This window comes from Peromyscus leucopus, chromosome 1 (assembly GCF_004664715.2).
Source record: "Peromyscus leucopus breed LL Stock chromosome 1, UCI_PerLeu_2.1, whole genome shotgun sequence".
Lineage (NCBI taxonomy): Eukaryota > Metazoa > Chordata > Mammalia > Rodentia > Cricetidae > Peromyscus > Peromyscus leucopus.
The window spans coordinates 146,921,802-146,945,909 of record NC_051063.1 but is presented as its reverse complement, the minus strand read 5'-3'; the positions used below and the strand labels follow the sequence as shown (position 1 = coordinate 146,945,909).

At 45.2% G+C, this 24,108-nt stretch overlaps 1 protein-coding gene and 1 pseudogene across 2 annotated transcripts in view; both read right to left on the bottom strand.

The window, feature by feature from the left end:
- The window catches only part of Lrrk1 (leucine rich repeat kinase 1), a 138,107-nt gene that overhangs the window by 71,082 nt on the left and 42,917 nt on the right, over positions 1-24,108 (bottom strand). For both annotated transcript variants that reach the window (XM_028872813.2, XM_037198821.1), the window contains exons 4-6: positions 13,451-13,622; positions 12,793-12,972; positions 11,943-12,091 (exon numbers count right to left, since the gene is read on the bottom strand). In XM_028872813.2, coding sequence (XP_028728646.1) covers positions 11,943-12,091; positions 12,793-12,972; positions 13,451-13,622 — 501 coding nt within the window. The remainder of the gene's footprint in view (positions 1-11,942; positions 12,092-12,792; positions 12,973-13,450; positions 13,623-24,108) is intronic.
- LOC114695519 lies at positions 18,884-19,035 on the bottom strand (annotated as a pseudogene).

The following is a 24,108-nucleotide window of genomic DNA, read 5'->3' as shown; positions in this document are numbered from 1 at the left end:
TCCTTTTTTAAAAAATATAATTGATGTGTGCTTTTCAATATTTATGAAATAGATGGATGTCAGATAATGAGTTTCCCGAGCTTAGTTCTAGCATGTCTGCAGTCTTGCCTGCACCATGATTAACCGACACCTCCGAGCTATACCCAACAGGTCCAACATGTGTAACGCTTCTTATTCACGTTCTTAGTCTTTGTGTTTTCCACTTTGTCATGTAAGATCAAGCAACAGTTTCTGGCATGTCCAGTTTATCAATCATTTTTCTGCTCTTAATTAAATATGAGTAATTTATATAACTACTGTTTTATAGCCAAGCTTCTTAAACTGTGGCTTGTGACCCCCTGTGGGGCCATGGGGATGGCAGGGGAGGGGGGGTGTCATAAACCTTTGGCAACAGTAAAAGGCTTCTGAATATGTAATGACTGAAAAGCAGCTCCAAATGGAACTCCTCCTTGTCTTGAACCTGAGCTGTTTCCAGCAGAGCAGCCAGGGCTCACCCGTGCGATGTCATGTGACTTCACTGCAGTCTCAGGCGGAAGCACACAGCACAGGCACTTTGCCCCAGAGCGCTGTCGCTGTCCTGGCACACCAACAAAAGCTCCTGAAACCCCTCAGCCTGAGGCTGGACTACAGCATTAGGAAATGCAGTGCTTTTACTACATACACAAATTTTACAGAGACGTAATGGTTTAATTAAGGAGAACAAAAACGTCTAAGAGTTCCCAACTGTCATTTTCCATGTAAGTATAATAAGAACACCTTTAGACTGTATTGTGCCAGAATGTGGGATTTTTCTTGAAACTGTAGTTTGATTTGCTGAGAAGTTTCATTAAAAAATAACCATTCAATGAGCTTCAGCTGGGGACTATGACAGAATTTCTGGCACTTCCTGAGATGGCCCCAATCATACCTCTCCTACTTTATATTACATATTTATGTGACGTCTTTGTGACATCTAAAATCAATATATCAGCCACTTCTGAACAACATTGGCAATGCTCTAAGTCCTGCAGCATCAAATGTCCAACTGAGATTTAATTCTTGATGTGAAAATGAACAAGCACATCCACCTCATTAATACGCAAATCTGCTTCAATCTCTAGTAACTGGTAAATTATACATAACAAAGAATTGTTTTGAAATAAAATTCTTTATGATTTATTGCTAGTAAATGTTTGAGTTGTATACCTATCTTATATAACTATATATCTGTAACAATTTGTTGGGCTAAAAGAGGTTTTGATTGGAAAAAATCTTTAAGAGGCCTTGCTCTATAGGACAGCTCCATTTGTATTACATCCTACAGAACAAGATGAACACCTACTAGAAAGAGTCTGTGAAGATCAGAAAAAATAAGCTGGGCAGTAGTGGTGCACACATTTAATCCCAACACTCAGGGGGCAGAGGCAGGCGAATCTCTGTGAGTTGGAGGCCAGCCTGTTAGTATCTATCTTAACTGCCAGCATTTCCTCTTGTGTGTTTGGGCCACTATTAGTAAAATAAGGATTACTTAAGCATACCCTGAGAGTCTATCTGGGAGCTGAGGCAGTTGCCAAGTGACTATTGATCATGTATAAACTCCAACATGGAGACACTGGACAAGGGGATGCTTCACACCTGGGAAAGGATGGATTGGAAGAGTGTAAAAACTCACCATGATACTTGGAATGGCATACTAATTTAAGACTTAAGCATGGTTTTATCTAGCATTTTTCATTTAGTATTGTTGGACCAGAATAGACTGTGAGTAACTGAAACCATGGGAAGTAGAGCCAGAGGTAATGAGGGACCAACGTACAAGACCAGGAAAAGCAACATCGACAGGAAGTTTGCTTTGTGATCCTCTGAGGGTCGCAAATGGCTTTCTCTTCCTCTCACATGGTAGGGGGTGAACAGGCCAGGCTGAGGGAACCCAGGATCTTGACAGCACCGCCTCTACCCCTTTGGAGACTCACTAATCCTGAGACTTAAACCCCGGAATGCTAATTTCCACCTCTGTCACAGGAAACAGTACCTTCAGCCACTCAGGGGTCAAGGGATGAGGATGATAGCATTGCGTACATAAATGTTCTGAATCTCAATTACATATAATTCTCGAAGAAAATGCTTTGCACCAAGTGTGAGGCCTTACCTAGGAAGAGGGTGCTCCCCAAAGGCCTTGGTTATCTTCCAAAAGAAAGTTTCCAGCCCATGACCACAAAGTTTAACCAGCACGCAGCCCCTACACAGCTGGGGCAATTGGCAGCTCCCACAGGGCCAGCTGAGGCAAAAGCCTCCCTGGATGTCTCTGGCCCTTCTGATACAGTCTGCAGATAAAGATGCCTACCCAGGTCACACTGGCAAAGACCTATTTCAGCACTGACTACCTGCTGGTCCGTTCCATCGAGGAGACAGGCTGGGAGTCATTAATGGTCAAACTCTGCAAGTCAGGGCCAATCCAAAGCCGAATATGAATGGCAAGATCTAAATGGCCCCCTGTCTTTACTTAGCTGAGAGATGTGAAAGAGGAAATGATTTCTCCACTGAGCTGTTTCACAATTAATTTCAGTCCTTGCTCATTTCCAACCCTTAAAACTGCCCAGCAAGCCCTCTGGCCTGGCACGGACAGCTGCACCAGGATGACAGCTAAGGTTCCAGAACCCAGCTAAGCTTTTCCTGGTGTTTATGAGTTCCCTTTTCTAGGTGTCAAAGCAAGAAGCTATTTTTTGCTACAATCCAGCACAACACTGTTCAGCTGTCCATCATGAACCGGGCTCTCAGCAGGCCAGAGTCTGGCAGTTTAAGATGGACACCAAGGACTAGGGAAATGGCTTTGCCAGGTCTCACTTGGCTTCTCTTCTGCTGTTTGAAAAGTGTGTCTGAGCAGATCGGATCACGTGTTGTGGCTTCTGTAACCTTCCTTACCCAAACAGCAACAGAGTCTGACGAGGCTTCCCTGCAGCTCCCACTCAGCCAGCAGAGATGGGCCGCAGCAGCCTGAGAACCAACGGTGCTCGACCCAGAGACACCAATGACGGCTGCTCTACCCATGTTAGCTGAGGCTTCCAGAGAGGCAGAAATGACATGAAAACAAAACCCACTAATGATGGACACGGCAGGGAATGCTTGCCATCCCAGCACTAGGAGGCAGAGACAGGATGAGCAGGAGTTCAAGGTCATCCTCAACACATATGGCAAGTTCATGGCCAGTCTGGGTTATGTGAAAGCCTATCCAAATACACCAGAAAAAAAAAAAAATCCGCTCAGGTACACTTGTGCAATCTCAGCACTCAGGACACTGAGGTAGGAGAGTTGCGAGTTCAAGGCCAGCTTGGGCTACACAGTGAAACCCCGTGTCCCCAAACAAAGCCCCATCCCATGAACCAGTGGGGGAAGCAGGCTCCACACACACACTCTAAGCGCGTCACTGAAGGCAAGCTCCATCACCAGTGTCCTTCCTGGACCACTTCCAGAATGGCAGCACAGCCAAGGCATTCTCAGGCAATGTATCACGTGGGCAAAGTGCTCTTCTAATGGCCAGCATTTGGGGCTCAATATTTGGAAGGATGATAACACCACCACCAGCAGCAGCAGCTCAGCTCAGGCCCACAGGATACTCGGAAAGGTGTCCAGCTTACCCGGACCTCCTGGGCCATCACCCTTCTCTGCTCTTTGGTGGCAGCACAGAAGGAGTGTCCCCTTGCAGGTCAGAGCCCAATGCACCCACTCCAGGGCATTTGCCTTTGAGATTCATTTGAGTCACAAAAATAATACCTGCTCCGGGAAAGCCCGGGAGCTGGAATGAGTCAGGCTATGATTTCATTTCCTCTTCTGATGTGAGCAGAAGAGCTCAGAAAAGGGAAAAGCAGTGTGGCCTTTTCTTTGTCTTTTCATTGGCAAGATGTGCTCATCACTTCCACGCCTATGGCTAGCCTTGGCACATAGGGCGGGAGACATCTTGCAGAAGGGGTCAGAGATCTCTGGCTTTTTCTGTTTCAATGTTATACCAAGAAAACTAACATCTGGGGCACACCTGTTAAAACCAGAATCACCTGTTAAAAAAACTCCCGAGGCCAGGTCCTGCCTCTGAAGTGTGGATTGATCAGTGTAGGGTACAGTCTGAAATCCTTGGGCATTCCAGCACATAGGAAAGCGAGACCTACTCATTATAGTGAGACCTGCATGGCCTGCTTCAGGAACTGAGATCTGGGGAACAGGAACAGGAGAAGTGGGCTGTGGTCTGGGCAGCAACACTGTCTGGTTGCTGGACAGCAAGAGGGCCCGTAACAATGTCTTTGTACCTTAATATTCCCACTTGGGAGACACACTGCGCTCCCTGCAATAGTCTCACGTTGTGCTGCATGAACTAATATGATAAGAAAGAGCAGAAAAACAACCAATTACTATATGAATGCAGGGTTAGAGGATGCCATTTCCTTTTCTAGCATGAAGGTAACAACTAACCCTTGAGCGTATACTGTATGCCAAGTCCTGTGCTGAGCACATGATCACCTCCATGGTGGCACTGTACTTCTCCCTGTTGTATAGTGGATAACGCCAACGCCGACGAAGTTTATAGAGAGGTAACAGCATGCAGAGGTTTGGATATCAATCTTCTTTAGGAATAAGCAAACAAGTAGGAATAAGAGAAGAGTGAAAATAAAGCAGCAATAAATGTAAAAGAGATGGAAAGAAGGCCCCGCTAGGGAGGTCTCATGCAAATGTGAAAGGGGGGAGCCTCCTGTTCCAACACACACACACACACACACACACACACACACACACACACACACACTCTCACTCACTCTCTCTCTCTCTCACTCACTCAGATGAGCTTAACACAACGCTGTTGCCAGAAAACCAGAAAACAAAAAGTCTCACAGATCTGGGGCTGGAGAGATGGCTCAGGGGGTTTGAGTGAGTATGGCTCTTACAGAGACCCGAGCTCAGCCGCAAGCATCCTCACTGGATAGCCCACAACCACCTGTAACTTCAGCTCCAAAAGAATCAAATGCCTCTGTTCTCTGTGGGCAGCTACACTCTTGTGCGTGTGCATGCACACACACACACACACACACACACACACACACACACACACACACACATATGCAAACACCACACACATACACACACACATACCACCACCACCACCACCACCCTTACAGTTAAACATAAATCTGAAAGAAGTCTGAGCAAATTTATTCAAGGTTGATGAAAATCAAAGAGTATGGTGTGGCCATGTGAGGAGGCTTCAGACTCCATTTCTAGGACCGAGACTTCCACAGGACTAAGGAGAGCTGCCTTAGTTAGGGTTACTATTGCAGTGATAAAACACCATGACCAAAAGCAAGTCGGGAAGGAAAGGGTTTATTTGGGTTACACTTCAAGAAAGGAACTCAAACAGGGCAGAAACATGGAGGCAGGAGCTGATGAAGAGGGGTGCTGCTTACTGGCTTGCTCATCATAGCTTACTCAGCAGCTTTCTTATAGAACCAAGACCGCCATTCCAGGGATGGTACCACCCACAATGGATTGGGCCCTCCCTCATCAATCATTAATTAAGAAAATGCCCAAGAAAATAGGCTTGTCCGCTTACAGCCCAGGCTTATGGAGGCATCTTCTCAATTGAGGTTCTCTCCTCTCAGATGATCATAAGTTGTGTCAAACTGACATAAAACTAGCCAGTACAATTGAACCCCTTGTCAACTTGACACGAACATATCACTGTTAAACTATAACCTTTCCTTCTTGTTCATGCCCCCAAATCACACATTACTATTAACATTACAATATAAACATTCCAAATTTTAAAAGCTCTACACTCTTTAAAAATTAAAATGCTTAAATTAACTATGCAGCTCACACACAATTGAGCCTGTATGATAAGGAGTATTCAGAGATGGGTAATGCCTGGGGGGCACTCACCAACCTAAGACAGAGCACCAGTGTGGCCTGGGCAGGTGTCTCCATGACGGGTAAGGTGACCTGCTGACGTCCCACGCAAGCCAAGTCAGAAGCTCATTTTTTAATTAAAGGGGGACCTGCAGGTCCCTGGCCCCCGTTTTGGGTAGCTGTTGCCTTGCTTGTGGACCTTGACCTTGATATCCTCCCTATGCTAATTCCCTGCCAAGTTCTACCCTCCTGAATGCTTGAGAGAAGTTCCTTGTCTGTGTATCCTGAATAATGGGTGTTAACAGCTTAGATGCAAGACTGTAAAACATCAGTATCAAACTTCTGCCCTCCGGGGGTTCTCCCATTGTGCTGTAAGCCTGTATTTAAGACCTTCTCCCCCCTTCAAGGAATGACATTGGCATTTAAAAAATATATATATATAACTGAATGAATACTGTGAATGTAATCTATGAATACCACAAATGTGATTAATATCATGAGTGTAATTAATTAATACCATGAGTGTAATTTAAAAAATAAATTAATTAATTAAAAAAACCCAAAAAATTAAAATGCTTAAAATTTCAGTCTCTTTAAAAAAAAAATCCAAAGTCTCTTTTAAAATCCAAAGTTGGGGCTGGAGAGATGGCTCAGAGGTTAAGAGCACTGGCTGTTCTTCCAGTGGTCCTGAGTTGAATTCCCAGCAACCACATGGTGGCTCACAACCATCTGTAATGAGGTCTGGTTCCTTCTTCTGGCCTGAAGGGATACATGCAAGCAGAACACTGTATACATAATAAATAAATAAATCTTAAAAAAAAAGATTACTGAATTAGGAGTACCCTGTTAACTACTATTTATTAAAAAAATAAAATAAAATCCAAAGTCTACGACTGTGGGCTCCTATAAAATAAAAAGTAAGTTAAATACTTTCTTACTTCAAGAGAAAAGAACCAGGACACACTCACAATCAAGTGACTCTCAAACCTTCCCTTGGAACTTTACAAGTCGGCCTTCCATCCTCTGCATTTATCTCAACGTTCTTATCTTCCAAGCCCTAATAAAACAGCTCACCAAGCTTTGAATATTCAATGGCAGTTCCTCCCAGAGTTCCAAAGTCATTCCACAATCTTTCCCAAACAACATGGTCAGGTCTATCATAATACCCTACTCCTGGTACCAATTTCTGTCCTACTTAGGGTTACTATTGCTGTGATAGAACATCATGACCAAAGCAAGTTGGGGATGGAAGAGTTTATTTGGATTATGCTTCTACATCACAGTTCATCATCAAAGGAAGTCAGGACAGGAATTCAAGCAGGGCAGGAACCTCAAGGCAGGAACTGATGCAGAAGCCATGGAAGAGTGCTGCTTACTGGCTTGCTCATCATGGCTTGCTCAGCCTGCTTTCTTATAGAACCCAGGACCCCCAGCCCAGGGATAGCACCACCCACATTGGGATGGGCCTTCCCTCATCAATCACTAATTAAGAAAATGCTCTACAGGCTTGTCTGCTTACAGCCCAGGTTATGAAGGCATCTTCTCAACTGAGGTTCTCTCCTCTCAGATGACTCTAGCCAGCACATGGATATTTGATATCAAACTACATATGTGAGGCAACCTTGTAGAACACAGGAATGAGATAGGAACTCAGTAGCAGTAGGAGATACATATGGACATACAATTACATGTATATTTATGTTGGTACAGTAGGGCATGTTTCTGTATCCACATTTCTGGTAAAAAACCAATAAGCAGTGTATAAGGGATTCGAGTAATGTGATCAGCAAGGTAAACATAAATAAATAAATAAATAAATATATAGATAAATAAATACATAAATATTCAACTCAAGACATTTGAAAAAGAATTACAGGCAGCCCTTTCATCCATGGGCTCTGTATGTGGATTCACCTAATTCCATGTCAAAATTAATTTTAAAAAGTGAAAGGCTTTCTTTCTTGTCATCTCTCCCTAAATGCTACATTGTAAGGACCAGTGACTTCCCTTTCCCTTGTATTAGGTGTTCTAAGCCACATGGATGTGATGTAACTGGACAGGAAGGAGTGTAGAGATCATATAGAAATACCAGGACATTTCCTATGAGGGACTTGAGCCTCTGTGGATTTTGGTATCATCTTCTGTGATCCTGAAACTCACTCTCAAGGATACAGAGGGATGATCACACCACAACTGACAGGTAATGTCTATTATAATGTCTATCTATAAAATCTATATATTGCTCTAGGCCAATCCTTGCTATTATAATGCCAATGTTAACCGCATTTACTTGCCAGGCATCCCTATGAGACAAGTACTTTCTTGGCTTTCTCTTTTTGGTACAGATAAGATGCTGCAAGAAGCCGGAGTAATGAACCCTGGAGCCCAAAATAGACCTGAACCTTGTCAAAACCTCATCATCAACCACAGAATACTCAGAGAGATTCGTGAACATTGGTTTAGGGTTGAATAAAATTTAGTTTTATTCAACTAAGACGCAGGACACTAAAATGCAATCACTAGGTGTTTTTGCTTAAGAGAAAAAGAGGAAAAGTTGAACTTCTTAACATCATAAAATATAGATATAGAAGAAGAACGCTTGAGAAAGCATACGTGAACCCTAAATGGCACATCCAAAATCTGAAAGAAATGCGTGTTGATCCACAAAAACTTAATCTCCTAAAATTGAATATAAGTAAACTGACCGATGACTTCAAAGGAAGCAAAAATAAAACAAGACTCATTTTATCCAAACTTTGATTATGGTTCTGATGAAACATCTACAGAGAAACAATAAAAATTTCCTAAAACTTGTAAGAAGCAAGAATGGCTACATAGCATACCTCAACAAAACAACAGAGACCGAAAACTTCATTTACAGATAGAGATGTAAAATTGTATAGCATGTCAGTAGTTCAAATCCAGCCACAGGAAACAAATCAATTAGTATTTCCTATAAGAGTTCAAAGTTGGGTCAGCAATTACCATCATTACTTATTCAATCAATGAATTAATGTAGAAAATCTATAGCTTCAAATAGGATTTGACCTAATTCAGCAACCTTTTTAATGCAATACTAAGCAAAATAAATAAATAAATAAATAAATAAATAAATAAATAAATAAATAAATAAATAAATCTACCTAAATATAACAAGGGCTTATGTCAAGAAACCCAAAGTCAGGGCTCATAAACCACTGATACTAAGATCTTAATGCCAGGGGCGTAGGAGGGGTACCTGCTTGCATTACAACTGCTCAACTTTTACTGTTCCTAGTGATGCACAGACATGGACTAAACAGGTTACACATAAACTGGAAAGGGAGAGATGACTTCTTTTGAATCTGCTGATTCAAATAACTCAGTCTGAAGGAGGTTGAACTTATAATTGGTGAGGGAAGCTGGTAAGGAGATTGTCCAAAGACACAAAAGAAAAACCCTCTTCCCCATCCAGGCTGGGAAAGGAGATGGTAACCACGCAAATGTACATCCCATTCAATAGTGCCAAAGCAATAAAAAGGTCAGAAATCAACAAGAACCATCGAGACCTTTTGGGAGAAACTAGAGAATGTCCATAAAGACACATAAATAGGCTGATCAGAGCACTCCAAGTGGAAGTCTCAGGAAACCCATCCCAGACTGATGTGAAGGGGATGTGTGCAGTCAGTGTGGCCACTGATGGAGGTGTCAGGCTTGGTTGCTAGGACAGATGCGTGAACACAACTAAAGCATTTGTTTGATATGATGAAAATGGGTGCCCATGGAAATGGCACAGAGTAGAACGTGTATAATTAACTTTGGGAGAAACAAAGAAGCAGGAAGCTTGTATTGATTGTAAAGATTGTAAGGATGAAACGAGGCAACTGTATTCAAACAGCAAGGCTTTACCGGGGAGGGCTGGTCCCTCTGTACCAGTTAGTACTCAGAAGCCCCACACACATACCAATATCTATATGAAAACACCAACCATGACATTTTAACCCAGAGGACAAGGGAAGCTCAATTTTTATTAGTTTAGTTTGGTTTAGATTTGAGCCAGGTCCTTTCTAGGGAACCCAGACTAGCCCCAAACTGAAGATGTTCCCACTCAAGTTGGGATTATAGACAAGCTCACCACCACATCTAGCAGCCTTCTCCTGGAAACTGCTGGATTAACCAGCTATCCACCTAGAGATATGAGAGCTGCCCCCTGCCACCCCCTCCACACACATAACACAGAGACGAATAGCAGAAAACCCAAAGCTTAAAATGTAAACACTAAATGGATAAAAATACTGTCAGAGTCTCTAGCAGACTATTTCTATAAACCCTGACTGGAAATTCCCCTCTATACACCCGGACTCCATAGAACCAATAAAAGACATGAACTTCTGTGGCTATATGTTCTCACATCCGTGGCAGCACCAGCAAAACAGGCAAAAAGAAAACAACGGATTGATGGGGGGGGGGGGGAGGAAAGTCTGGCAACACATGGGACCCACAAAGGTTCAAAATCTCTAACATACAAGAGATTTCCAACGTGAAAATGAAAAGCTAACACTTCAGAAAGGCAATCAATAAACATCAGCAGGCAGCTCGTTATTGTAAGGATGTAAAGAGTTTATGAACGTGTGAGAAAATTTAATAGTATTATTAATAAAACATGGAAATGAAAACACTTTCCAGCTGTATTCCCCGGACAGGCTGGGGAGAATGAGAAGGTTCTGGGTGGGATATCTAGTGCTGGTCAAGGTGTGGGCTGTAGAGGCTCAGATGCTGTGGGCGGCTGGGACTCCAAATCACCCACTTCAGGAGCTCATACCTATGTAAGCAGACACAGCCTAGCCAATGAGGTTGCCTAAGAAGAGGCAAACCCCAGAACCCAGGGCAAACCCAAGTGCATATCCACAAGAGAAGGGCTGAGATCACCTTGCCCTAAAGCGTACATTTTGAAGAATGAGCTAAGGAGATGTTGATGATGTTTTTAAAAGCCAACTTGCTGGTAACATAAATGGCATGATTTTTTTCTTGTTTGTTTGTTTGATTTTCGTCAGGGTCCCATGCACCCAGCCTACTCTATGTAGTTAAGGACGACCTTGGATTCCTGATCTTCTTGTCCCTCTGCTCCCCTGTTGCTGGGATCAGAGGCCTGTGCCACGCCCAAATCCCTACATCACCACGCCCAAATCCCTACATCACCATGCCCAAATCCCTACATCACCATGTCCAGATCCCTACATCACCACGCCCAAATCCCTACATCAGCACGCCCAAATCCCTACATCACCATGCCCAAATCCCTACATCACCACGCCCAAATCCCTACATCACCATGCCCAGATCCCTACATCACCACGCCCAAATCCCTACATCACCATGCCCAAATCCCTACATCACCATGTCCAGATCCCTACATCACCATGTCCAAATCCCTATATCACCATGTCCAAATCCCTACATCACCATGCCCAGATCTCTACATCACTATGCCCAGATCCCTACATCACCATGCCCAGCTCCCTACATCAGCATGCCCAGATCCCTACATCAGCATGCCCAGATCCCTACATCAGCATGCCCAGATCCCTACATCAGCATGCCCAGATCTCTACATCACCATGCCCAGCTCCCTACATCACCATGTCCAAATCCCTACATCACCATGTCCAAATCCCTACATCACCATGCCCAGATCCCTACATCACCATGCCCAGATTCCTACATCACCATGCCCAGCTCCCTACATCACCATGCCCAGATCTCTACATCACCATGCCCAGCTCCTTGCACCATCATGCCCAGCACCTGGTCTTGGCCCACAGCTTTTCTTATGGAAGTGTATGAAGGGATCCTTTCTAGGTTGGTGGACTACTTATTAGAAGAGGAGACGACTCATACATTTCATTACATCACCCGGGAGTTTTCACTAGTTACAAATACACCCTACTTGCATAGTTTAAGATCTTATTAAGTTTAAGGGAATATTAAAAAAAAAATGACCCACTTAACCAGTTCAGAAACATGGTAAAGAAAGCCTGGAGAAAGTCTTGTCTAAAGCTGTGTCCCAGCCCCAGCCCGCAGGCCACGTCACTCACTGTTTTCCCAGGATAGCTGCTGGGCAGGGCACTGGCTTCGATGAAGTACTTCCTGAGTAGACGCTTGCTCGGGTCAGGGCTGTCCAATAGGATGTAGGAGCAGAAATAGGCTCCATGGCGAAGCAGGAATAGAGCAATGTCTTCATTCCCTGATGGGACAAAGCATAGAGAGAGCCCGGGGTGTTCAGATGTCCCAGTGGTCATCTCTATTTGGTGGGGCCTTGGTGCTAAGAGAGCAGGCTCCTGGTTACTCTCCCAGAGGCACCAGTTCTTGGCAGTAAGAGTTTATGGGACTTGGCTTTTGGAGTGCTGCACATGAGGTCCCACTTGCCGTGGTGGGTCCCTGCCACCCAGTGGGGGACCTAGAAGGGAGGAACAGCTATTTTGAAAAAGAAACTGAGAACGGGGCTAGGGGATGGCTAAGTCAGCAAAGTGCTTGCTAAGGGCCCAAGTTTCATCTCCAGAACCCACATGAGAAAGATACGGCCCATGATGGAGTACAAGTGTAATCCCAGAATCAGGGAGAGGGAGAGGGGATCCATGGGGATGGATAGCCAGCCCACTGAGATGAACAGGGACACTCTAGGCAAAAGTGCGATGGCCTGTCTCTCTGTCCCAAGGAACAAGAGCTGAGGTTGTCTTCTGGCCTTCCATACACAAGTGTGCATACACAGCTGCACAGTATGCAACACACACACACACACACACACACACACACACACACACACACACAGGAAGGAGCTGTAGAAGTCCTTTCACAGGCCACTGGAGAGTTAGTGGTGATGGAGCCAGAGTCCCACACTGGAAAGTGGGACACTTTGCAGGACAGGGTTGAGTGTGTGGGACCCACCTGACTTGATGGCCGCATAGAGGGGCAGACGCACAATGACCGGGAACTCATTCTTCCTGACGGCATAGTTCTCGGGGTCAGCCCCATGTGTCAGGACTAGCAGCTTCACAACCTCCAAGTGCCCTCGCTGGCAAGCCAGGGCCAGCATCCAGTTCAGCAGCCGCTGGGGGCTACAGGGACCTGGAAGGGTGAGAGGGCAGAGGCTAAGTGCCCCTGGATGGTACTGGTTGCTCCCCGCACTCATCATCCCATTGGCCACGAATAAAACACAGTCATTCTAGTTCTGACTGAAAGCTATGCTTCTGCCAAGTGGAGAGTGCTCCTGCCCCCCAGTCACACCCAGCCCTTCACTACATTACCACAGACTGCTGAGGCAGAGCGACAAGGATGTTATAGGAGACTAGAACACCTTGAGTTCACCAGAGGCAAATTACAAATGCATCATACCACGGTATGGCCATTTGAAGGAGTGTTGTTTTAGCTACAAAAACAGTAAGTTACTGAGTGATGAAAAGACACTGAGGAACTTTCAACGCATATGGCTAGGTGAGAGAAGCTGATCTGAGATGACCTAAGGGTGTGGTTCCAATTGTGTTCCAGAAAAGGCAAAGCTGGAAAGGGCAGCGGTGACGGAGCTCACACGCTGACAGCACTTTACCTGACAAGGACTCCAGCAATTCATGTACGACTTCGGTGTGTCCAAAATGCGCAGCCACCACAGCTGGGTTGTCGTCAGTGGGCTCCACCGGCAGCTCCACGCGCTTCTCCGTGAGCAGGAAGCGGACGGTCTCCAGATCTCCGTGGGCTGCCGAGATGCTCAGTAACTGACCCTGCTCAAAACGGGACAGGGGTCAGTGAGGCCAACTCCATCCCTTCCAATGTTTCGCGGAGCCTGGCAAGACTGCGGCTCAGCGGCCCAGGAGGACAATACCTGCCCCGTGCTGCTGCACCATGCTTGGGCCGTGGCTGTGGGAGAGTGGGCAGCCATATTCAACTCCACAAACTAGAACACATACAGAAACCAGCACACCAAGAGTTCTGTGTTACCACATGTGCAAACAATGATTTTAATACACATAGACAGGCTTTCCAACTTAGACTCGGGTATAAACCCATAGGTTGAAAATACCATGTGCAATGCACTGAGTCTACCTAATCCAGGACACCACAGCTTAGCCACACTGTACCTGGACTTGTGGTTGACATGGTTGCTCTGTGTCACAGAGTGAATCGCACACATCCCCTGTCCCAGGAAAAAATTCAAAATCCAGTGTGACTGTTCCTGAATGCATGCTATTTCTCCACCATTAGAAAAATTCAAGCCAGACCACTGTAAATTGGAGAATGTCCATTCAAGTTCAATAAGACTTTATTGACATTTCTGGTTTCTGTTTACTTCCCTAACATGGTTTAGAAAATCCAACTTTCTGGGGCTGGAGAGATGGCTCAGCAGGTAAGAGTACTAACTGCTCTTCCAAAGGTACCAGGTTCAATTCCCGGCACTCACAGGGCAGCTGACAACTGTCTGTAAATCCAGTTCCAGGGGATCTGACACCCTCACATTCATGCAGGCAAAACACCAATGCACATATATAAAAACAAATAAATAACATAATGAGCATCATGGGAGAAAAAAAAAGAACATGTGCAAAAAAGAAAAAGAAAATCCAACTTTCCCAGTGCTGAGAATAAATGAGTGTTGGGTGGTCACCCCTGAGACATGTAGACCACCTTCTCTGAGGCTCCGGAAACACCGTGGAGAGAAGACAGAAAGACTGTAAGAACCAGAGAATGGGAGGGAGTGCCAAGACACACTTCTTCTGGACATGACCATGGACTCATGGACCAACGGAGCTGTAGTCACCTGTGTATGACCTACAGAAGATGGGGCCCATCAAGATTCCATTATGGATGGGGGAGGGTCTCAGGATGCACCCCACCCTTCCTGAGGAGCTATTGGAAGTTAAAAGTTGCTGGGGGAGGAGGAATAATTTTTCTAGTTTGGCATGGTAAGGTGCTCCTGAGCCAGAATATAACCCCACACTCAGGCTCAGGCAAGCCATTAAACCCAGCGGGTGATTTTAAAAAAGGTATAAAACAAGGAGTGTGGCTTGTTGGGAAGAAGAGGTTCAGTGGGAGCAGGAGGGGGACAGGAAGGGGGAATGGGGGGTAAAACGGGCCTTAGCATATTATATATGTATGAAATTGTCAAGAAATTCATGTTGTTGTTTTTTTTCAAAGAAACCCCGCCCCTATCTGTGACTTCTACCTTCAGAGTACAACAGGGCTGTTAGCCTTGCCTCATGAAGACGGACACCGTAGGAGCCAAGAGCCAGTGCTCAACTGCCACAGGACAATTTGTGAGCCTTAGAGGGGGGAAGGCGCCAAGCTCCCTGAGCACCGCCTGTGGTGGTTTGGGAGTGGGGCTACTTGACAGGGATTAGGAGGTGTGGCCTTGTTGGAGGAAGTGTGTCACTGGGGCTTTCAAAAGCCAAAGTCAGTTCCAGTGTCTCACTCTCTTCCTGTTGCCTGCAGATCTGGATAAAGAACTCTCAGCTACCTCTCCAGCACCATGTCTGCCTGCACACCACCATGCCCCCCACCATGATGACAATGAACTAAACCTCTGAAACTGTAAGCCAGCCCCGATTAAATGCTTTCTTTTCTAAGACTTTCCATGGTGATGGTGTTTCATCACATCAATAGAAACCCTAACTAAGACACCGCCCTACAAGTCACTGATAAATGGAATGTGACTGATAATGGGGCTCCACACACCAGGATCCAGGGACAAAGAAACAACAGCAGGATTCTTGATTTGAGTTCAGAGGAAGAAACTGACAGAGTGGACACTGGCCCCTGCCTGAGTTCCAACCTCATTCCAGACACCGGCATTTAAAGCTCTGTAAGTAGGCAGAGTAGTAACTCACAGGCCTAGGTCCGCCCAAAGGACGGGCACAGTGTGGGAATACGCTTCCGACATCTTGGTCCTTCCTACAACACGACTGCTTCCCAAGATCTCCAGCATTAGCATGTCGAAGGAGGCAAAGGGAAAACGCACGCGAGGACAAGTCAGTCTGTGCTTCTCTGCATGTTTATTAAAGTCCTGCAGTGCAAGGGACAGGGCTGACCACAGAGGACATCAGGGAGGACCGCTGGCCTTCATGAATTTCCCGGTGACTTCACAGTAGGGATGGGTGTCAAATAACCAACCATTTGAAACCAAACATCTCCAGAAAGTATGTCCGAGCAAGACGGGCAGGAAGGGATGGGTAGGTGGGGCTCTGGAGAAAGTGACGGATGTTCACCAAGCTCTGTCTGAGAGTGGGTGCCACACTGAGTACTTCATTTGCACTGTCACATGCGTCCTCGGTGTGGCCGTGCAAGGAATCTGTATTTCCGTGACAGGAATGTGAACTTGGAGCCCTCAGGTGGGGGCTGCATCATCAGCAGAGCTACCCCGGATCTGAACTGCAGTCTGTGTGGCGCTGAAAGCCACGTTCCCTTCATCCCTTCACTTCAGTCAAGACCTCCTGGGTGGTGTGGGACTCTCGGAGGAATGGCTGAGTTCTGTAGATGGTGTAAACAGACTAGAGATGGCATGTCTGACATGCAAGCGAGGGGACTGGACTTACTTGCTTAAATGCAACTAGAAAACAAAAAAATCCCCACCACTACTCTGGCCACGTGGGGTCCGGAAGCCCAGCCATTCCTGGAAGGCACTTGCATTATGGAGAAAAAAGCCACAAGTGATTGATTAACCGACTAACAGGACTAAGAGCTGTCTAGACTCCTGTCCATCACAGGCTTAAAAGCCCCATTCTCACAAGGTGATGGGTGATGTCACAGCCGGCCACAGACAAGAGGGACCCAGAAGGCAGGGAAGGCAGGAGCTGCCTCTCTGGCTGGAGACAGCCTGGTGGCTCTGAAGTCTTTAATTCAATATAAAATAAAAGGCCAGCTTCCTTCTATGCCCTCATCTCCCTGTGTAAAGGAAAGCTCCCACATGGCCTTCTAGGGCATGTTTATCCACACACACTCATAGGGAAGCCGCACAAAACAGCGTGCTTTTCAGCTAATTACTTGTGTGTGCACACACAAATGTGTTTGGAGGATCTTGCTCGTGCGTGCTCGGATGGAGGCTGGAGATGGACTTGTGTCTTCCTCTACTGCTCTCCAACCTACCTTTGAAGACAAGGTCTCTCACTGAACACAGAGCTCACATTTCTGCCAGGCTGGCTGGCCAGTAAGTCCCCAGGATATACCTGTCTCCATCCCCTCCCCGGCACTGTGGTTTCAGGCCTATGTACCCACGCCTCACTTTTACACAGGTGTTGAGGATCTAAACTTGGGTTTTCATGCTTTATAGCTTTTTACCAGGTGTGATATGTCTACAGGGAAAAGAAAAAATCATTCCGTTTCATGAACTGCCACCAACTCCCATGGGAATGGGCCCCCAGGCAGAGGAACTGAATGTAGCTCAGAAGCCCCTTGTTATAGTTTAGAGAATGTCCCCAAGGGTTCTGTGTTGAGGGAAGGCTTGATTCCAGGCCGGTGGTGGTGTTCAGAGGTGACTAGATCCTGAGGGCTCCGACTTCCTCAGCAGGTTAATATCCTGTTCAGTTCATAGTGGAATCGACTGGTCCCTGAACAGGTGGTCCCCACTTGGAGAAGAGAGGTCACTGGAAGACATACCCTTGATGGGTGGATCTGGTCACCGCTCCCCATGCCTTTCCCCACGCCTTTCTTCCTCTCTTCTCCTGGGCTGCCCCAGGGTGAACAGCGTTGTGGCCCTGGGCCTTCTCTGGCATGGTGCTTTGCCCAACACACACCAAAAAGGAACAGAGTCAGCTGGCAATGGGCTGAAACCCACAAAAACACAAACCAAAAAATAAGCAGACCAAAATCCCTTTCCCCTAAGTTGTCTTTCTAGGGTATTTTGTCATCACACCCAAAAGCTAAGATGCTCCCACTGTGTCGTCCCTGCCCCTTCTCCACCCCCCGACCCTGTCTCTGCCCTACCAGGAAGACTCAATACCCTGGCTGCAAACATCATGAATTGATTCGTTTTTTCGCCAGTTTGCAAACATTACAGAGTGACATTATATTCTTCTAATGTTCTCCCCCTGTGAAATACTTCGAGATTCCAGAAGTCCCAATATAGAGAGCAGAGAGGACTCAACTACCCTTCACCCAGTTTATGCTGGTGGAGACATCTTTCACAACTGTCCACGGTTTCAAAACCAGTGATGTGGTATCAGGACAATATCACGAACAGTGTAGACTCATGATACACAGGGCTTTCCCTTGCCAGGAAATCTGCCCCTGTTACCTCCCAGAGGCTCAGCCACCCTGCCACCCTAACACTGCCAGCCACTGATCTCTTCTACCTCTGTCACGCTGTGGACCAATGCCCATCAGTCCACAGTGGAATAGACTGTAGGTGGTACCCAGTTGGAGGAAAGAGGTCACTAGGGGCCATTCCCTTGACTGGTGTGTCCCCTCACTGGTCCTCCTCTCTTTTCCTCCCTTCTTCCCGGCTGCCCTGAGGTAAACAGCTTTGTTTCCCCATGCCTTCTTTACCAGGATCCTCTACCTCGTCACAAGAAGAAGCAAGGAGGGAGAAAAGCAGCCTATCGTGTGTGTGTGTGTGTGTGTGTGTGTGTGTGTGTCTGTGTGTGTGTGTGTGTCTGTGTGTCTGTGTGTGTGTCCCACTGGGTGGAGCAGGGCTGCTTGCCTGAGCATGCAGTGTTTGTTTCACGTCCACCCCTCCAGGTTCTGTCTCACAGAATGGATCCCACGTTAGGGATGCACTTAGCAAATGCTTCCTCCTTCCTAGCCTCCAAACAGTGTTCCTCGGAGCTCACCTTTCTAATTTTGGCAATATACAGTTTATCTATCTTCCTTTTTTTCTAGATCCTTCCTTTTATGGACTTATCACGCAGACCATACCATCTACAAATAGAGGACAGTAAATTTTCCTTCACATCTGCACAAGCTTCATTTAGCGTCTTCATCTTATTCTCCTGGCTCGACCATCAAGTGGTCTACTGGAGAATACTCTATTGATTATAATTATTCTTTTTCATTTCAGAAGAGAGCATGAGTGCAGTCTCCCACTATCACAAATTATATGGTCAAGTTTTCCACATTTGGGGAAATTGCAGGGCACAGGCATCTCGAGCAGGGGTTCTCAACCTGTGGGTCATGACCCCCTTGGCAAACCTCTGTCTCCAAAAATATTTACATTATGATTTGTAACAATAGCAAAATTACAGTTATGAAGTAGCAACAAAATAATTTTCTGGTTGGGGGTCACCACAGCAGGAGGAACTGTTTTAAAGGGTCACAGCTTTAGGAAGCTTGAGAACTACTGCGCTAGAGTCAACAGATTAAGTCTTGCCCTGGGAAACTGTTTTTAATGACTATGGCATCTCCCTTGCCAGATGAGTATTAATTATAATTATTCTTAAGTAGAACTTCCAGAATTATATTGAGAATAACATCCTTGCCTTGTTCCTCATCTTATGGGACACTGGTGTGTGTAAGTGAGTCTGTGTGTAAGTATGTGCACACGTGAGTGCAGGTATCTGTGGAACCAACAAAAGAGAAAGTGAGCACAGAGGTTGTGAGCTGCCTGGTATGGGCATTGGGAACCAAACTTTCCTAGAGCAGTACAAGTTCTTAACCACTGAGCCATCTCTCCAGACCCAGTTCAATGTGTTTTAGATTCCCATCTTTAACCCATGGGTCATTCAGGAGTATGTTGTTGGCTTCCAAGTGTTTGGAGATTTTTCTCATTACCTCTTGCTATTGACTTCTGTTTTAATCCACTAAAGACAGAGAGCGCAGTATGCATTATTTCAATTACTTGGAAGTGCGTTGAGGTTTATTTCATGGCCCATGACATGGTCTATCTTGGCTTGTGTCCTGTGGACATTGAAAATAGTGTGCATTCTGTGCTGTTGGGTGTAGTGCTGTCAGTAATGTCAGATCCTGTTAGGGGTGGTGGCCTTGCAGTCTTCTGTAACCTTGAGATTCTCTGTTTGATTGGTCTATCATTTGTTGAGACGATGCCAAAACTCCTGCAACCATGTCAATATATCTCGTTCTTTAAGATAGATCATTGCTTTTGTTTCACAAATTTCATCCTCTGTAATGCAGTGCATTAAACACTGACGATTGCTGTCTTCGGGATCCAGTCCTTTGTCATTAGTTACTAACCCTCCCCGCCTACGATAACTCTCCGGGCTCTGCAGTTGACTTTATCTGATATTAACACAGCCACTCCTGCTTTCTCTTGCTTAATGTTTGCATGGTCTGTATTTTTCCTCCCAATTACTTTCAGACACATACACACATACACAGAGATACATATACACATACACATACAGAGATAAACATGCATACACACATATATACATACAGAGAGATACACACACACACACATATCATTGTACTTAAAGTGAGTCTCTCATAGACAATATCCATTTTCTTATTCTTTTCTAAAATCCTAACTGGAACTAAGTATGGACTTAGGTCATTTGTATTTAATATAATTATTTAGATGTTAAAGTGTAAGTCTGCTGTGTGATTTTGTTTGTTTTTGTTTTACTCTCATTTTTGGTTTTTTCCCCCTGTGAGCAACTTGATATATTTTGAATTTCATTTTTTATTAAGTTATAGCATTTTTAATATAGCTGTATGTATAGTTTTAATATTTATTTTGAGACAGTGTCTCACTGGGTAGCCCTGGTGGCCTGGAACTCTCTACGCAGGTCGCTTTGAAGATCTGCCTGCCTTCTCCTCCCAAGTGCTGAGATTAAAGGCACGCAGCACCGTGCCCAGTTATATGTAGTAAATGGTTGCTTCAGCTATTGCATTATCGATATGTAACTTACACAAATATACTGTTTTCAGTGTTTTATCAGTTTGAGTGACGTATTAAAATCTGACATTCATTAGATAGTTGTTTTGCTTTTAAAAATTCCCCCTCTGTATTAAGAGCTGTATTAGGCGAGGTTACACGCTTTCCTTTAGTACTTACAGAACTAGAGATGAAGAAACAATCTACTTTGTGTACTTGTGTTTTGGTCTCACCACGTTCTGTTTCCTGTTTACCCCAGCATTCCTCACCCTGTTATTCACTGTTTTTAGCTGTTCCATTAGGGAAGCCGTCCAGACGCTGGCTCTCTTTTGCTTTCCCCTATTCCAGATGTATTTATTTTCTCTTCGTTCTTGGAAGGTATTTTCCAGCTTATGGGACTGTGGGTGGACACTTTTTCTTCTTCTCTTCAGCACTGGGTGCCACTTCCTCTCCGTCCATGGGGTCTGGTGATGTCCCCTTAAGGCAACAGCTTTCGCTGGCTGCTTTCAGTTTTTTTTTTTTTCATGATAGTTTGAGTGTGATGTGTGTGGAGCACAGGTCGCTGAGTTCTACCCTGTTGGGGAACCTCTGGATTCTTCACTCTGTTTGGTGGTGTCTTCTCCTCTTGGCAGGAGTTTTCAGTTTCCTTAACTACACTCCAGTATGTTTCTTTCTTGACTGAGGACATGAGTTCAGCTAAAATCCTTATGTGCCTCTGAGGTTCTGTTCTCTCTCTCTCTCTCTCTGTCTCTCTGTCTCCTCTGTCTCTGTCTCTGTCTCTGTCTCTCTCTCTCTGTGTGTGTCTGTCTGTCTCTGTCTCTCTCTCTGTGTGTATGTCTCTGTCTCTCTCTGTGTGTGTCTCTGTCTCTGTGTCTCTGTCTCTCTCTGTGTGTGTCTCTCTCTCCTTCTCTGTCTCTCTCTGTCTCTCTGTCTCTGTCTCTCTCTCTCTCTCTCTCTCTCCTCCCCCCCCTCCCTTCGCTCCCTCTGTGGCCTCAGACCATCAGGGTACAGATTCCTTCTTTTGCCTCCTCTATGTTAGAGTTGAGTCTGCCTACAGAAGAAAACTTCAGCTTGGATATTTTAGAGGCTCTAAAATTTCCCTGTAATCCGCCTCTCGTTTCTCCGCAGACGCGTCTGCCTGGGAGACGCCTAGTGTTTACTTACTTCTGCTGTGTTTGCTCACTGGAGTGTTCTGTCTGCTTTCCAGTCTTGTCAGAGCTCAACCATCTGACCCATGCAGCTGCTGGCACTGGTTACAGCCTTTTGTTTGTGTGATGTTTTTCTGCTTCCCGAGGAGAGTTTGTTTATTAGGATCTGATGGTGAGTGGGAATGTATTTTAGGATTGGGATCTTATTTGAGTCTTGGCCTTGGACTCTTGTTAGCTCTGGTCGGTGAAGAGTGGTACAGATTCATCACTTCCTGGTGGGATGGAAAACCAGGAACTAAGAATTAGATGGCACCCGTGGGACGGACTCCTGGTTCCTGTTGGGCAGGAAGGTCTCCTTGCTCACTGGGTCTCCAGTGGGAGCAGTGGGGGGGTTATTACATTTCCACCTAATGCCAATTAGCTCCCCAGCTCTCCACAGCCTTCTCAGATGCCTGGGGCAGCTTTTCACAGCCTGGCAGGTTAGTCTCTCCACCCGGCCTTGGCTGGAGAGTGGTGGGCACGGAACTGTGGGCCTGGCTGCGGACCGGCTGGGTGCTGCCGATAAACTGTCTTTTCATGGTGCCCTGGCCTGGTCCTCTGGCTGCCTCAACAGCCCTGGAGCTTCTTTATATCAGTTTGTGTCTGGGTTGCCAGCTTCTTCATATTAGCCTGGGATGTAAAAAAGGTGAAAAGGACCCCCAGAAATGCAATGCCATGTTTTTTTTGAGCTCTGAACTCACTAGAAGTCTTTTCTCTCCAGTGTCAAAATGTTCCTTGCCGTGTATGGGATGTCCAGAGTTCTCAGGTGCACACAGAGGGGGAGTATTGAAAGGCACACCTGATTGCTCTTCCATTTGATTTTAAGAATGATTTCTTTTTATATTTTATATGCACTAGTGGTTTTTTTTTTTGAGACAGGGTTTCTCTGTGTAGCTTTGTGCCTTTCCTGGAGCTCACTTGGTAGCCCAGGCTGACCTTGAACTCACAGAGATCCGCCTGCCTCTGCCTCCCGAGTGCTGGGATTAAAGGCGTGCGCCACCACCGCCCGGCTTGCACTAGTGTTTTGCCTGTGTGCATGTCTACACACCACATACCTGCATCCAGTCCCCTTCTTAATAGGAGCAGAAGTGACTCGCTTGTTTACTGGAGTTACACTGGAGAGCTTTCCCAATCACTCCGGGACATTTTCTGACACATAGGGGGTATTCTTCACAGCAGCCTATGGTCTGGGGTCACTGAGGATCACATAGCTTTTTTATCCTGTGGACTGAACAGTCAGGCCATTTCCCACACACAGGTGTGGCCCTTTGTCACTTACATGGTGAATTCAAATGTCCTGTCAATGATGCTCATTGTCCCCCAATCTCTTACTTTGCTGAGAGCAGGCTAGAAGTTCAAAATAGAATCATTTCTAACTTTTAATTAAATATAGATGGATTAAGCCTATGCTAACCAAAGTAAAACATGAAAGAAAAGAAATCTGTAAAGGTAAAGGGGAAAAAAAAGAACAAAAACTAAGCATATCCCTAATATCTACCAACACTCCCTCTTCTGGGTCTCAAAGTATTGATGAAGTGTTTCCATGGTAACATCTGACTCTTATCCCCTTTGAGCTATTGGTGTATGTGGGGGGTGGTTATTTTGGACTTGCTTTTTAGCAAACAGTTTGGCATATGTTCTAAAACTTTAAATGTCATGTATGAAAATGTCAAAGTGAAACTCATTATTTTATACTAATGTGATAACAAAAAACTGTTCATACCTATACTTTCCATTTGGCATAGCTATGCTAAGAAAATAGCCTTCCAATAAGAAAATGACTAGGCAAAAAATTCTATACAGCATTATTGGTAAGAAACTTGAAATAATCCAAAAATCCAATCAAGAGGCATGGATTAAGTTTAAATTATGTTCTCCCTATATGGAATATTATGCAGCCATTAATGGTGATGCTCAAAATGAATTTACAGTTCTTGATATAATAGAAGCAAAGAAGAAGTATATGCAAAACTATAATCTGTATTTATATTACAGACATAATACATTATATATTATCAGAGATGGCAACACTCCTCCCAGACCAGTGGGCCAGAAGAAAACACATCGAGACACAGATGAGGGAGTGTTGGTAGATATTAGGGATATGCTTAGTTTTTTTTCTTTTTTTCCCCCCTTTACTTTTACAGATTTCTTTTCTAAAGAATGTTGAGTACATGCTGTTCTTATAACAGAAGAAAGTGTAAGATTGGTAGATAAATTCTGCAGAAGGTATTGGTTCTTTAAATTTAAATGAACCTATTC